Source organism: Pagrus major, chromosome 13 (genome assembly GCF_040436345.1).
Source record: "Pagrus major chromosome 13, Pma_NU_1.0".
NCBI classification, from domain to species: Eukaryota; Metazoa; Chordata; class Actinopteri; order Spariformes; family Sparidae; genus Pagrus; species Pagrus major.
Genome location: NC_133227.1, coordinates 19,647,753 through 19,663,832, shown reverse-complemented (window position 1 = coordinate 19,663,832; position 16,080 = coordinate 19,647,753). Strand labels below are relative to the sequence as shown.

At 43.9% G+C, this 16,080-nt stretch overlaps 1 protein-coding gene across 2 annotated transcripts; it reads left to right on the top strand.

The window, feature by feature from the left end:
- Positions 1–416: 416 nt before the first annotated feature.
- Positions 417–15,838, top strand: LOC141007194 (fibroblast growth factor 13-like). 2 transcript variants are annotated; one of them, XM_073479545.1, is made up of 5 exons: positions 417–447; positions 6,561–6,671; positions 10,642–10,745; positions 11,983–12,181; positions 15,699–15,838. In XM_073479545.1, the coding sequence occupies exons 1-5, from the start codon at positions 417–419 to the stop codon at positions 15,836–15,838; spliced, it is 585 nt and encodes a 194-aa protein (XP_073335646.1). The 2 variants fall into 2 exon arrangements, with proteins under 2 accessions (XP_073335646.1, XP_073335645.1); XM_073479544.1 differs by lacking the exon at positions 417–447 and adding an exon at positions 5,805–6,006.
- The last annotated feature ends 242 nt before the right edge of the window (positions 15,839–16,080 follow it).

The window sequence follows — 16,080 nt, the reverse complement described above, 5'->3', positions numbered from 1 at the left end:
GTTTTTGGGTCAAGTTTTGCAGAGTACCTGAGTCTCTATTAAAGTCCCCTGAAAGTGAATCTGCTTTGAGAGACAGTTCTGTTTTACTCTGATCACACACACACACACACAGTGCTTCCTCGATAGATCCTTGGATTTGGGACCGGCCTGCTGGCTCCCTCCCTTTCTCATTGTGCCAGATCAGCGGGGCCTTGAGATGAATCTTTAATGACCGGTTCCAACGGCTTAATGGCCTCTAATGTTCTGTAATGATCTCCCGTCAACGCCATGTGCGCGGCCTTAATGGATCCAATGCCGTGGAGAATTGTCCGCTCTGAACTTCGGTTAATTCCTCCTCTTTTCGTCGAGCAGCAGCAACACAACAGGAAGCGAGAAAAAGCCATGAGCACAAGGCTCCGGAGCTCCACGGGCGCAGCATGACTTTCCCTCTCCGCCGAGCGACCTCAGGTAGGATCAGGGGGGAATAACGAGACACGATCTGGACTATTGAAATTCTGGAACAAAATTCTTAAATATTACTAGAACTTTATGTATTTTATAGGGAGGAGTAGCCTACAAGAAGGTCAAAAGACGCTCTTTAAGTCTCCAAACAGACTCTTCTAAGATATTGTCTCAGTGCTTTTGTTGATGTTACAAATACAGTTAGTTTTCAACCTTTAAAATCTTCCAAAAACATCCTCTTTCTATATTTTCTTCCTTTATAACGTTGTGTTTTACATGATTGGATCTTTTTGGTGCAAACTTTGGGAAAAGGTGCTTTTTTAACTCGATTAAAACTTGCATCTCTGTGGTGCTGGAAGCAGAGCCGGACGCGCCCTTCTTCTCCCTGCTTCACTCACAACAACATAGCTTTATTATTCTGAACTCAACGACCTTATAATTTATTCTCTTAATACTATTCTGCTATATCCTTGAGAATAAAGTCATCTGTAAAGGGGCACTATGTAGTTTTGGAGAAGAAATTCAAACTCTAAATTTTTATATTTACTGCTCTCAGAGGAAAATAAGGTTCCCAGGACACTGTATGAAGCTGGAAAGATGGCAGGGTCCGCCACATATAAACAAAACAGTATGAAACTGTGTTGTCCTTTCAGGTCAGTTTGTTCATTCAGTCATGAAAACGAAGCGAGTTTGTTTATTTAGTTTGTTTAAAGGCATAAAAACAATCAGTCCATGAAGATCTTTCTCTTCTGATTAAAATGTCTTCCCCAAAACTACATAGTGCACCTTTAAAGCATTTCAGGAACCAAGATCCTCAGCTTGTCTCCTCAAAGCTCACAGGGCAGATTTCACAACTCCCAACTTTGAATCTATTACAGAACATATTTTCCTCTCATCTTTGGAAGCGCGGGATAAATTGTTTAATTGGCTCAACATGAGTTCACACCACCGCCCTCAGAGACTCTGGATCAAAAAGTCTCAGCGCCTTTACACTCGGACTAATCCCTTTACTGTCAGACTCCATGTCAGCCTGCAGGGCGGTTTTCTTACATCGTCTGCTCCGGCAAAATAAGATGAAGCGAAATAACTTTTTACCTCGAACAAAATGGACCAAAGATTACGTCGACTTCAAGGTTTTTTAACAGGTGTGTCACACTGTCCACTGATGCTTTCGAGGGTTTATCTTCTGAAAGGCCTCAGCGGTTTGTTGCTGCTGGGTTTGTGGCGTTCATGGTTAGACTGAGAGTCACACACATAAGGACTCTCTCTCTCTCTCTCTGGATATTTGCTGTAAATGTACTGTAGTTTTCTCCTCTCTAACCTGTTTTGTCACATTCCTGCTGCCTGTAGGGGGAGCTACGGAGCTCCAACCAAACCTCAGAAGTTGACCTGCTTGTAACCAGAGTAGAGATGCAACAGCTCAAACTTATCTTGTAAATCCCTTATTTAAATGTATGTTCAAACGTACAGACTTACATTTTTTATCAAAGGTCCGGTGTGTCGGATTTAGTGGCATCTAGTGCCCTCCCCTACGATTACTACTACGAACGCTGAAAACGTGAAAGCCCCTCTCTAGTTTGTCTGTTCTGGGCTACTGTAGAAACAATGTGTTGCAACTAAGACTCTAGGAAGAGCGCCAAGCTTTGAAGCCAGTTGTCGTAGTGGCTAAACCGTGCGAATACAAAGTCACGTGATGCACTGGGGCCCAAAAAGACTTTTTCCCATAAGCTTACATCGTGAAAGAAGCATCTGGAAAGCAGTGGATACATTTTTATGAGCATCGCAAACCCATTTGGTCCAATAAATTTGGAAAGTTTTGAAGAGCTGCACGATTAAATTATCTCCATATATGTCAGCTGGGCGCTAAACCGGAAATTAGCTGGCTCAGTGTGCGGAAATCTCTAGTGCACACGGTCTGTGGGCCCTACAACACGGAAGATCGGGGTAATTTCATAGACAGGAAGTTTAACTTTTTTGGCTTCATGCACCACGGAGCATCTTTCGCAGGAATGAACGGGGCTCTGCCTCCGAAGTTGTGTCCAGATTTTAATGTAATTCCTTGCGTGGAAGATGCATGGATCTACAAGGGAAATCTGGATACAGCGTCGAATTATTTCTATCAAAGCTGCTCGGTGGCGCATGAAGCCAAAAAAGGTCAACCTCCCGGATAAATAATAACCTGGATCTTCTACACTGTGGGACCCATAGCCAGCAGTGAACTATCAGGCCACATTTGGGTGGGAAGCGGGACATTGGCGTACTTTCAGGCTCGGGTGACGACAGCCGATAGCTGCGGTAAGACTCTTGCAGCTGAGTGCTAGATAGGAGGTTGGGTGTCGAACTTTGATACTTTTATGACACCGACCGAATTGTCTAGATAATACTGAGAAATGAAAAATGTCATTCAATACCAAATATCAATACCTAAGGGAGAATCTAATCAGCATTAGTGAGCCAATAAGCATACAGCATGCATGTTGTGCCAAGATCTAATACTGCTGGTGATTGGCTGTCTTGAGGCATGCAGGAAAAACGTGGTTACGCCCAGAGATGGGGCTCACCACATGTAAGTGTAATGTAATCTTTTGTAAAAATGGAATTCATGGAACCAGTATCGAAGCCAAGGTATCGGTACTGGTAACGAAACCTTTTTGAACGATACCCGGCCCGTGTACGAGTTAATCCCAGACACAGTCCAGAACTATCCAGGATTTCCCCGTCCACGCTACACCTGTACCTAATGATCAATATTGTGTCGACTCAGCCTGTCGACCGATAACATTTTGCTGGAGACTTTGAGCTGGCTAACTTCTGGTTTAAAAATGATTTAATGGCGGGTCTCTTCTAGACTTTCCAATGTTATCGGCCCAGATGGATCAAATTCTGAGGCCGAAATTAGTGATTTCGCGAATGTTGTAACCTTAAAAAACTTTACGATCGCTTCTTTCACTGTGTAAACTTACGGGAAAAGCCTTATTGGGTGCCAGTGCATCACATGACATTGTAGATACACAGGCGGGTCATTATGTAAATTGTCTCCAGAGCATGCTGCTGTTCCTGGGGGTTTGGGAAAAGGACCTGCTCCCTCTGTAGATATAAAAAGCGTATTCTAAAGACACATTAAATCCTACACACTGCACCTTTATGTTTAAATCAAGGCTATCCCGGGATATTTTTAAAATCATGAAAGAAACATCTGTCCCCAATCCTTCCCTCTGTGCTTATTTTTTTTTAATGGTCTTTCTATTGATTTGTGTATTGACGTATTTGTTTTCAGAGACATTTCATTTTGTTATTGTTCTGATTTAAGGCCAAGGCTGAGAGTCGGCCGGCGGCTCTGTCTTGTTTCCTGCAGCTTGTGTTGGTACATTGAGTTTTGTTTGTGCGGCTTTTGCTTTTAGGGACATGTGGTGTTTAAAAGCAAAGATCTCATAAATGAAAGATGAATGCTTTCACAGATTTCTGGTTATGAAATCTTGCACGGCTAAAGTCCCTCCAAAGAAAAGCTCGGCATGTGGGCTGAGCCGTGCAGCAACACCTAAACTAAATTTATCTGAACATTTAGAAGGCTCTTACCTAACCAGGAGGCCATAACGTCAACTCCTTCAGTCAAGGGCACAAAGGCTGAAGGCTCCACTTCAGTGACCAGGTCCTGACCCCACACAGTCCATCACTTTCTCCTCCACCCAGCTACAGATTACTGAGTTCCCCTCCTCTTCTCCAGTCGTGTAATTTACTGCTCACCACATCCTCTCGCTCCCCACCCATCGATTTTCACTCCCTTTCCCACTGGAGAACAGCATGCACCTGCTCTCGGCGCTGTGCAGGTGCCACAGGTCTCTTCCTCCACCGCCTCCGTCTTCCACCATCCAGACCGGTTGGAGTTGCAGTTGCCATGCGCCCATTGCAGCTGTATCAGGCGCTGACAGCTGTGCATCTGTCTCCCCGTGGGGGCCGCCTGTGGCCAGCCGACATGCATGAATTGGCTGATTGCTGCTGCTGCTGCCTCTGCTGTAGCAAAGCGAATGCAAAAAAAAAAGGGGGGAAACATCTTGGAAAACGACACAAACTGAAGAGCTTCCTCGGTTATTCACCTCCTTCCTGCAGCAGCGGTGAACCTCTGCACCAAAAGAAGATGAGAGCCCCTCCTTTATTCCCTCTCCCTCTCTCTCACACTCTCACCAGGTCTCTCTCTCTTCCATCACTGTCCCCTTCATTTATTCTCCATCTGCCTCTTTTTATGTGTAAAATGTCTTTTCCTCTCTCACACACTCTTTTTTTCCCCCCTCTCCCTCATTCACCACCCTCTCTCTCCTCTCCCAGCCACCACTCAATATCTCATTTTCTCTCCTCCACCCACTCCTCCTCCTTCCTCCTTTCCCATTATCCCCCCTTTCATTCATTCACCTGTCTGTCTCTGTGTACCTTCCTCCTCCTACATTACTCCCCCCCTCTCCTCCCTCCTCTCAGTCTCTCCTGCCTGCCTATCACACATCAAGTCTAACATGTAAATATCATGCCACGTGGGGTTCAGGGTTACAGGTGCCCTATGAGGAGAAAGCTGCCCAAACCTCCCTCATCTCACACACACGCATCACACGTCCACACACACACATACACCCCCACCACCACCACCACCTTCCTCCTCCTCCCCCTTCTCCTCCTCCTCCTCCTCCTCGTTCTTCTTCCTCGGGGCGGGCAGGGCTGCAGCAGTTTATGAACGGCACGGCTGCATCATGATCCCTTCCCCACTGAACCAGCCCCGAGCTGTTTCATTGACAAACATCCCGGTTGCTGCATTTGTGTCACGGAGCGCGTCGAGGAGCGGAGCATCACCGGGGGAGCGGTGCAGAGCAGCAGCAGCAGCAGCAGCAGAGGCTGCAGTCATCAGCAACAACATCCCCCGGTGTCGTCTCCACCAGCTTCTCAGCTGTTGATTCGCCTCTTGGACCCGGACTGGATCCTCACGCACCTCCTCTCCTCCTCCTCCTCCTCCTCCACCTCTTCCTCCTCCACGCTCTCTCGGGACGGCCAGATCACCGGCGGAGGGGAGCAGACAGCTTGAGCCACTCAGACCCCTGTGGGGTGATGTGAGGCGGTGTCGCTGACACTCACTCTCTGGCACATTTCTGGATTTGTTTAACGACTTCCATGAAGCGCCCGGACGCACCGATGGAGGATTCTGGACGCTTTTTAACATCACGGATATCTGCGAGACTGCAGCGGCCGGTGTGTGATGCGAACTGAGCCGTGGGTGGTGTAGACCCCCTCCCCGCACCCCCACACACCCCCAGCGCCTTATCCGCGATCCCCACCTCCCCGCGACCGGGACGCACAGCCTTGTTTCACTCCACCGGGGGAACATGTCCCGGGCAGCGGCTATCGCCAGCTCCCTGATCCGCCAGAAGCGGCAGGCGAGGGAGCGGGAGAAGGCGAACGCGTGCCGCGGCAGCGGCAGCCCGAGCAACAGCAAGGGCACCAACGAGAAGCCGAGCAAGCTCAATGTGTTCTCCCGAGTCAAATTGTTTGGATCGAGGAAGAAACGGAAGAGAAGGCGACCACCAGGTCTGAGAGTGGAGCACGAGCCATCCTCACCACCATCACCACCAGCTTCATCACCATCACCACCACCAACCAACACCATTTTCTCCTCTCATCACTCTGCTGCTGCTCCTTCATCACTTCATCATTCGTCACCCTGTGGAGAGTCTCCTCCTGGCAGAGGCTCAGGAATTAATCCTGTTGCATGACAGCACAAACATCTCATGTAAATAACTTTGTATTGTCCCGCAGCAAAGTGTTGTAGTGTAGCAGCATGTGTGTGTGTCTGTGTGTGTGCTGATGGAGATCTCAGAAAAACATCATCCTGATTCAAGCAGCACTCGAGCTGCTCTCAGCTTCATGTTCATCTGTCACTTATTCTCTGATTTTCAGTGTGCGCCACAATACACAGGGGTCAGGGATCGATATGGGGCCCTCGAGGCCCAGTGACTGGAAATACAAACAGCTTCTCCTCCTCTGACACTTCCGGCTTCTCGGAGGCTGCTGGATTTGATCACATGACAATAATAAGAAGGAATGGATTCAGTTAATGTGTCTGTCTCCTCTGCTCCTCTCAGAGCCCCAGTTAAAGGGCATTGTGACCAGGCTCTCAAGTCGCCAGGGCTTCCAGCTGCAGATGCAGCCGGATGGCACCATCGATGGGACCAAGGATGAAGACAGCACCTATGGTGAGTCTGACCTTTGGACATCCACATTTTTCAATATCCACTGGTTTCCCTTTATTCACCTTCTATTTCAAAAATCAACGCAGGCTGCGTTCATCATTATGGATTAACTTTCTCGACTAATCGATACATTGATTTGGCTATAAAATGTCCACCAGAGGCCGAGAAGACATCTCAGGATTCTTTGTTTTATGAGACTAACCGTCCAAAAACACAAAGACATTCAGTTTGCTGACAAAGAAAGCATCAAATTATCACGTTTTAGGAACTGGAAGCAGCAACTGTTTGGTATTTTCGGCTGGAAAAACGTCAATTACCAATTTCGCTGATTGATTTTCTGTCAATTGACTAATCACACGGTTCTTTTAGCTTTAAAATCATCTTTGGAGATCTTAAAGGTGCACTACGAAGAGAAAAATCTTCACTGACTGATTTTTTTTATGATTAAATAAACTGAATAAACAAACTGACTTTAAAGGACAACACAATTTCATACTGTTTTACTTTGTTTATATGTGGTGGACCCTGCCACCTTCCTAGCTTCAAACAGTGTTCTGGGGACCTTATTTTCCTCTGAGAACAGCTTGTTTATTCAGTTAATATTAAAAATGTTAAAATTCTGAATTTGAATTTCTTCTCCAAAACTACATAGTGCCCCTTTAAGTTGTTACTCCAATGCTGGCAACAATTATAAAATACAGTCTTTAAAATGCATTTAAGCTGCTTTTCTGTCCTGGTATAAAGAAAATTAATAGACAGTTAGTGGAAAACAAAGCTGAAAATCTTTACAAATACCTTTCTTTACTAAGGAAAGTCAATATTTGAGCAGCAGCAGCACAGATTTAATCAAATCCAGTCATAATACCTCAGCTTGGGATCTTTAGAGCTTATTGAAGATAAAGGAAGGTAAACACACCACTGCAGAGTCGAGAAGCTTTCTTTTAATTTGATATTTCTTCAACAGAACATCACAACACATTGTAGGTTCAATACTTGCAATGTCTGATTGAGTTTAATTCCCATATATCCAATTTGGAGTCATCAGTCTGAACCACTTTGAATCCAATTTAGTGATAAAAGTCACCCTGTGGAAATCCATCCGACGTGGGAGTTTTAACTCAGACAGTCACTCAACAACATGTCAAGTGTTCATTTAATTAGTGCAAAGGCGTGGGCTCTTCCTCCAAAAGGTCAGATGGCAACATGGCAATCTAATTGTGTTAAATGTTCCCCAGATAAAGAATTCGATTAAATATCCACAGGATGCAACGTTCAAAGGTGTGACATAGTGACAGCTGGAAGGGATTTTCTCTCCCTGGCTCTTTCCCCTCCCTGGCTCTTTCCCTTTTTCTTTCTAGCACGGGCTTCAACCTGTGATTGATACGACTTGTTCAGTTCTGTTGTTGTGCCTCAGACGGCAATCCTTTCTCCTCGTCGTGCACGCTCGCCGTTTGCCAGCATCACGTATTAGTCCCTGCCACTCCTCAGGCCACCGACCGTTGTTGTGCACAAAGAGAGCGACGTGGCCACAAAGGAAGCGTGTTCTTCAATTAGATGATTACATGGTGTATACATCATGTAAACGCCTACCCACACGAAACCGGTCGACCGTGAATGGATTTGAACGGATAATCCATGTAATCCACGTCTCGATATAACTGCAGTCATTATAAAAGAACATGGTTGGCTAAATGAGTATAATTAAACAAGGGCCTGACTCATCAAACTGTCTGGAATAATTATGTCGCTGCTACACAGCTTTTACTGTAGAAACATAAATAACTTTTGCTCTGCAGCACACTGAATGCAAACCACCAGGGAAAACACCAACAATGAGAAATATGATGGATGGTATGAGTACTGTGATTTAACTGTCACATACATCTGAAATATGTTCATGGTGAGGCTTTAAATCTACTCTACAGTTCGCTAGCTCGAACAGCTTAACCTTGTTTAAACTGGCAATACACATGTTTCCGCTTCTACTTATGATTCTTGACTGAATACTGATTGCACAGTAATGTCTGACTCCATTTGCGTACAGATCGGTTCCTTATAAACCTCGCTTTCAAAAATTAAAGGTTGAATTACGCCACAAAGGAAGCCAGTCTTCCACTGCACAACCAAAACAGGAAGAGGCATTGTATTCCCCGGTCGCTATCCCCAGGTGATGGTGGAACAACTGGAATAACTTGAAAAGAAATAGAACTGTGCTGACGGAGGAGGCGAAGACGGTGAGGAGTGATAGAAACTGAGATGAAACAAGAGTGAACGGACGAGCATCCGCTCCGTGTTATGTGAAGGTCTGTTCCCTCGCTGATATGTGCAGTTCGATACCAGTGTTCTTTCTACTGGATTAAACCTGCCTGCCTATTAATACTTATTGATACTCTGCCTTTTCATAGCACTGAGATCAGGGTTTCTAGGTGAAATTTGGATTCTCATGGATGTTTTTTGCTTTGGACAGTAGCCAGGCTGGTAACGTAAGCCATGTTGCTAATGCTGTCTCTGCGACAGCGGCGTCAACGGTGAAACCACAGGGAAACAAACTCAGTGTGTTCAAGAGCATTTAGTTAGATGATTGTTAAAAATGTTTTTACACCAATAGAAGAAAGTAATTTAGATGTATATAATTTATTTATTTAATTTTTTTGTTGGAGAAATGAGGGAATTTTTACCAAATAAATCACAGATCTCGCTCTATAAGGATCCCTCTTCACTAATAATGGTTAATGTTTATGTGCGCTAATTTCTCATCAAGTTACAGCTAAGCTAACTAATATCAAAATCTACCAAAACCATGAGCTGGTTAGAAATGGAATAATTCTCACAGATCTCAAATGTATTGTTGCTGTCAGTACATTAATTTGCTCAGTGAATTATAAAACAGTTGGCCGGGGTAGAAACAGCTTTGATCATTGCTTCACTCACTTATCGAGCAAGATGTCAAACTTTATCTGATTCCTGCTTTTTAAATGATTTACTTCACTGTAAAAATGTTATATCTTAGGACCGCTGTCAAACACTGACTGCATTAAAATATGGACGGAAAATATGAATATGAACATGAAAATATGGACTGCATTCTTTCTTATCAACAGCAGGGGGCGGCTCCACTGGTTGCAAAAAGAAGTCAGACTGTATCTAAGCCTATGAAAAAATGAGAAAATGTATGGTCTCAATCTCTGGTTTCAAGTCTTCTTCTATACAGCATGATGTTTATTTTCTACTGGTTACAAAAAGAAGTCAGATTGTATGTAAGCCTATGAGAAAATTACCCTACTTCTCACTTGATTCATTACCACAGCAAAACGTTTTCTAATAAGTTTTATGGTCTCAATCTCAAGTCTAAAGTCTTCTTTAACACAGCAAAGCAGGGTATGTTTTGGGGTGTGGCTACCTTGCGTCTGACAAGTCGCTACCACGTCGTGACCTTGGACACAAACAAATTAATCGACAGTAAAAGTAATCATAGTGGGTTTACACTTGATTTGAATGTGTCACCTTTTGTTTTGGAAGTTGTGATGTGCAGTTTTCACTACCTTTTGACATTTTATAGACTAAATGATTAATAGAAGCAGGAGTTGACAGATTAGATGATTGTGAAATCCTGAGCTGTAGTGGTAGATTTTCATCTGTCACGTCAGAAATAGCTCTGACTGTGGCGTTTCTGTTAAAACCTGCGTTGCCGAATGCATACCAAACCTTCCTTTGTTACGTGCCTTTTGATAATCCTCACCTTTTCATCTCACGCTTAACATCCTGCGCTGAATCATTAGTATAATTCAGTCGCCTTAGTGCCTGAGTGACCTTGTAAAATAGCTTCTCTGTGGCCAAATGGAGGTGTCAGCGTACCAGATGCTACATTGATATTGATGAGGAGTTTTTCTCTCTTTGTTCCTCCCTGTGTGAGTCCCTGTTTGTTTGCTGTGTGTGCCTTTTGTGTTTATTTGTTTTCTGTGTGCATCCGTAGCTGTGTTCAACCTGATCCCGGTGGGGCTTCGTGTGGTGGCCATCCAGGGCGTCCAGACCAAACTGTATTTGGCGATGAACAATGAAGGCTTCCTCTACACCTCCGTAGGTCACCTCACACACTCATCACCATCATCATTACGCACCATTAGAGACTAAAATCTCTTCTTTGGGTCAGGCTGAGTAATGAAGCAGCAGCTCTCCGTGTGACCAGTCTCATTATCATCCCATCATCGCATCAATACTTTAACTACAGTGTTGCCTTGTGAGTCAGCTGCCACTCGGTGCTGTAATCCAGTCTCTGAGCCTCTCTTTATCTATCCACTGATATTGTGGCTTCTCAGGATTGATTTCAGATCACCCACCAGGCTCCTTTTGTTTATCTCCCTTCAGTCTTTCTTTGATAGGAAGATTACTGTGTGCCCATTTACGCACGGCTCCTGAAATTTGTTTTTATGCCGCTCCCCGTTAGATTTACGCAGACGTCCACCGCCGCGTGCGTGTATATATTCTCTCTCAGACGGGTCAGAAAGCAGTGCCGGCTGCAGTGCAGTGCATTAAATGCCTCACTTTAGCTCTCGAGCTGTGATGGTGGGTGGTGTAGATGCAATAACAACAAAACAAAGAATCAACAGAAATAACGCACTTCCAGAGCAAAAGATGAAACTAACACTTCAGTGTAATAACAGCCATGCTGCTACGCGCCTGCAGGCACGTATGCCACCACAGTATCAGGCCCCATCATGTCCACTCCTGGATGCTTTGGGTCATAACAGCGATATCACTCATTTCATCTTCTCGCCTGATATTAAACACACAAAATATTCATAAATACACACTCACAGATCACACTTGTCTGTGTGTTCGTGCTGAAGCGACTCAGAGATTATGCAAGACTTAATCAGAATTCATACAAGATTAATGGACGACAGAGAGGAAGAGCATTCTGTCTGTATCTTTGGGCTCCATCTTTCTCTCAGTGGGCTGGTTGGTATTCAAGGGAGTAGCCGGTTGCTATGGTGATGCAGGAATAAGGAAATGCAAATGTCAGCTGTCCTAAGTCGGCGCGGTTTGTTCTCGGAGACCACAGCCCGGCCGAGATAATGAGTCAAAGAGCGGAGCAGCTGATGGATGAATACACTGATGGCAATACGGAGGAATGATTGAACTCTCTTTAATGCAGCTGCCATTACCAACACATATCCTCCGTGACTCGGCTCCCTCTCTGTGGAGAACGCCCCCGCCTCTCCACGTCTACTTAGTCACCTTCTTGTCTTCGATCTTTTATGATTTGTTCTAATATCTGTCTTGCTCTCCCCAACCCAACCCCCAACCCCCCCAGGAGCATTTTACCCCGGAGTGTAAGTTCAAGGAGTCGGTGTTTGAGAACTACTACGTCACCTATTCCTCCATGCTGTACCGGCAGCAGGCCTCGGGCCGGGCCTGGTACCTGGGACTCAACAAGGAGGGAGGGATCATGAAGGGGAACCACGTCAAGAAGAACAAGGCCGCCGCACACTTCATACCGAAACCACTCAAAGGTGAGACGAGTAGGGGAGGGAACTGCACCGACAACTTGTTTTTAAATGAATTTCTTACAACATTAACGTAAACCTCTTGCGATAGCTCACTTAGCGGTGCAGCTAGCGCTCTGGAGCTGGGAGCACCTCCTGCTCGGAGGAGGGGGTAATGCTTGCAGGGAGCGGCACCATAACATAATGTAATTTATATTTTTACATTCTGCTGAGAATTTAACTACATTTTTCGATTGGTTTAAACTAAATTTTTACATATTGCACCTTTAATTTTGACCCTAAAGCACCAGCATCTGAGACCCAAAACAGACGTGCGCGTTGTTTTGGCAAAAAATGTGGGGAAGAGAAAGAAAGATGCATGAAACTCGTATCAGACTGTTAAATTAGGCGGTGCTGATCAAATATGACTGGAGATTCTGTTACTGCACAGCCTATTTCTCGCCTCAAATGTTTTCAGAAACATATTTCAGTGAGCTGTTCAGCTGTAATATGAGAAGGAAGACAGAGAGGGACTCACATGCATTAAAACGCATGCTCACACACACACAAACACATTAACGTGCACACGCGGCTGTCCCGGCTAACCAAACAAAGAACAGAGAGGGTCGGATTACAGCACACACAGAGCGAGTGTGACTTCTTTCTCTGCTGTAGTTACTCCACTACATCCTTACCTATCAAATAGTTGTTTGCTGCTATATTCATGTGCAAAATCTCATGATTAACCTTGAAAAAATTATTTTTGCTTGTTGGTGCTTGACTAGGATGTTTGAAGATGTTTATTTTAGTGATCTGCAGAAGAGGAAAATGTTGTCTGCCTTCACCCTAAATCTGACTTTATAACACACACACTAGTTTTGAAGCTATCATGGTTCAGTATGTACAACTTGCAGACTTGTGATGGAAGCTTGATACTACTAAAGGACATGTACAGCAAATGGACATCTTGTGTCTACGTTTTTAAAATGGAAAATATTTGCATTTTCATAGATTCGGGAGAAGGAGTAGGTGTAATTTTAAAGTACCTGTAGTTAATTCATTTTTTTTTTGTAGAAAAACCATATCAGACAAATTATTATTCAACACAGGGTATTTTTTGTCTGAGAGGCTCAAAATTTGAGCACGTCTCTATAATATTAAATATTCATGAGGAAACAAGCAGTACCCAGAGTTAAAGGAAAAGCAGAACAAACACCTGAGGTATTACTTATTAAAGAGTACAAGTATAACATTGTTTGACTCAAGATGGACAAATTCTTTTGAAAAAAAAGTATTTAGTGACGTCACTTGAGGCAACTTACCAGACTTCACACAGCTCCCTCTGTAGCCATACAAGGCTTTATACTTTCTATACTGGCAGCTGTACGCAGATAAGACATGTAAATAAGCTGAGCCAGTCTGATTCATCAGGACTGTGTAGGTGTGGTTTGAACCAATTTGATTGACAGGTAAGCAAACAGCACCGAAACTGTCCTCATATTTTGATTCAGATATTTCAAAACTCTGATTGGCTCATGACAGTACTTGCCAATACATTTTTTTTCCAACTGAGCCCTGCCAATTTCACACTAGAGAGGAAAACAAAAACTAAAGGGGAAATATCTGTTGTGAAATAACCAAAGTGATTTGTTGTAGGAGCCCATCTTTCATGGCAGGAGGCTGATTGAGAAAATAGGTTTTTCCAGCCCTTCGAAGAAAACAGGGGATCTGTGAATGCTCATGATGAGGCTAAATAAGCAGCAATCAAACGTTAACGTCATGGAAAAAAAACAACCTTAATTATTGTTTAATAAGGTTAACATTCAAAAACTAATCTGCTTCATCAGGACTCTGTGGGTGTGCTCTGATCACATTTGATTGACAGCGGCGTCTCCCTCGGGTGAAATTAGCAAACAATCCACCTCCGTCATCAGACTCTGACTCTGATTGTTATTTTGCTTAAAGGGTAACTCCATCTATTTAACACATTAAAGTGTGTTGACAGGTCTTGTGGAGTACTACTGCATGTGTGAAAAGAAGTTTAAAGCCTTTTGTGGCTCCAGAGGAAGCTGACTGTAATCTGATAAATTTCATCCAGTGATGTCACTCAGTGGCTAAGTTGCATTGTGGGTAATGTAGGCACCAGGTTTTGAAAAGGAAGACGAAAGAGTGGAATAAACAAACAAACAAACTTTTTGCCAAAGTTTTGCCAGCTCACAAATAATCAAACTCCAACAAAAACTGTCTTCTTCTCAAATGTCCACTAGATCCACTTTATTTAGTCCATGATTAAATGGAGACAAATTAGCAAAAAAACTGTGATCGCTGATTGTTTTTTCGTGCTTTTATCTGTAAAAATCTAATTTTCTGAGATGGCAGCTGTTGAATTGACAGCCCATTTAAGCAGATATGAGCTTCTATGCCCACCCTAGCACCTACAACAGCCAATGAGTAATCTTGCAGACCCACTCTGTCTCCTTTCTCCTCTACAAAATGACATTTTTTTCCTCAGATGCCTGGAAAAAGTGTTAAGTGTTCATTTTTAGTTATGTGGACCCATTGTGTTTTCCAGCTGATAAGGGCAGTTGCAGGTCATCTGCAGGCTTATTTTTGCATGAAAAAAAGTAGGCGAGAAAAATAAATAAATAATTCAGTGTGTTCAAACGCCTATAGATTAATGCCAGAAGCACTTTCTGACAGCTTGGGAAAGAATTCTGCTTATAACTGTTCAAAAGAGCCCAAAATCATGCCTGTACTCCAAATGGTCCAACAACGGCTTTACATTTAGACTGAGAAAAGGTGTTTTAGGATCATTTTACATAACAATTTACATCAAAACACTGGGTCACATGACTGCTTGTATGTGAAAGGCAGCTGTTTTCAGTGAAAAAGCTCTAAAAACCAACAGCTGGCCAGACAGACAAAGTCAGACTAGATGGTGAGCTCAGAGGAACATCAGATATTTCCCTAATTCGTTAGTTGAGAGCAAAACAAACCCAAGAGGAGAATGAATACAGGACTTAGATTCATCAGATGGACACAAACACGACTTCTAATGAATGCTAATGCTGCTCCCTACCTGCTTTGTGTGTAAATAGGCAACTTTGCCACTTAAAAGGTTATTTATGTTAATGTTGCATTACAGCTTGTTTTCATTTCCTCTAAGGGGCCTGGAAAAAAAGGAAAAAAAAAAATCAGCTATCACAGGTTCAGGGAAAAATAACAAATCGATACTTCTCTGGAAGAATAATTTGTTTGTTTATCGTTGTTTATTTTGTGCTGCTGAACGACTCGAGACCGTGATTATTCATGTCTTTATGGATCATTACGTCACTGCTTAAAACTTAGCTTCATGTTGCAGGAAGTTGTTCTGGAAACAGAATTAATTAAAAGTGTTGACATGAAGCAAACCTCTTCGTTATCTACATGTAGGGGAGCTAAATGGAGCGTGCATAACAAACCTGTGACCAACAACTTAATTAATATTTGAATTAATGATTCTTGTCTTGTCTGTGTGTGTTTGTGTGTGTGTGTGTGTGTGCAGTGGCCATGTATAGGGAGCCGTCCCTCCATGACCTGACAGAACTCTCACGGTCAGGCAGCGGCACACCGACAAAGAGCCGCAGCGCGTCGGCTCTACTCAACGGCGGAGGGAAGTCGCCCAGCAACAATGACTTATCCTAGCCCCCCCACCCCTCATACCTCACACACTCACACACACAGACACACACGCATAAACACACAGACACACACACACACACACACACAGATCTCAGGCCGACATGCCCACACATCAGGCTGGTGAGGGGGTGGGAGGAGGCGAGGAGAGAAACGACAGGAAGGAGGACAGGAATGTGTTCTTCCACTTCACGGAGCCCACTGTGACTGACTGTGATGTAAATAAATCAAGGACAATCAATCCATCT

What these genes read in the sequence shown, in the direction of transcription:
- LOC141007194 (XM_073479544.1), top strand. Translation starts at nt 5,805, where the DNA reads ATGTCCCGGGCAGCGGCTATCGCCAGCTCCCTGATCCGCCAGAAGCGG. An exon ending in GAAGAGAAGGCGACCACCAG is followed by an intron (nt 6,007 to 6,560) that starts GTCTGAGAGTGG and finishes TGCTCCTCTCAG; the next exon opens with AGCCCCAGTTAAAGGGCATT. An exon ending in CATACCGAAACCACTCAAAG is followed by an intron (nt 12,182 to 15,698) that starts GTGAGACGAGTA and finishes GTGTGTGTGCAG; the next exon opens with TGGCCATGTATAGGGAGCCG.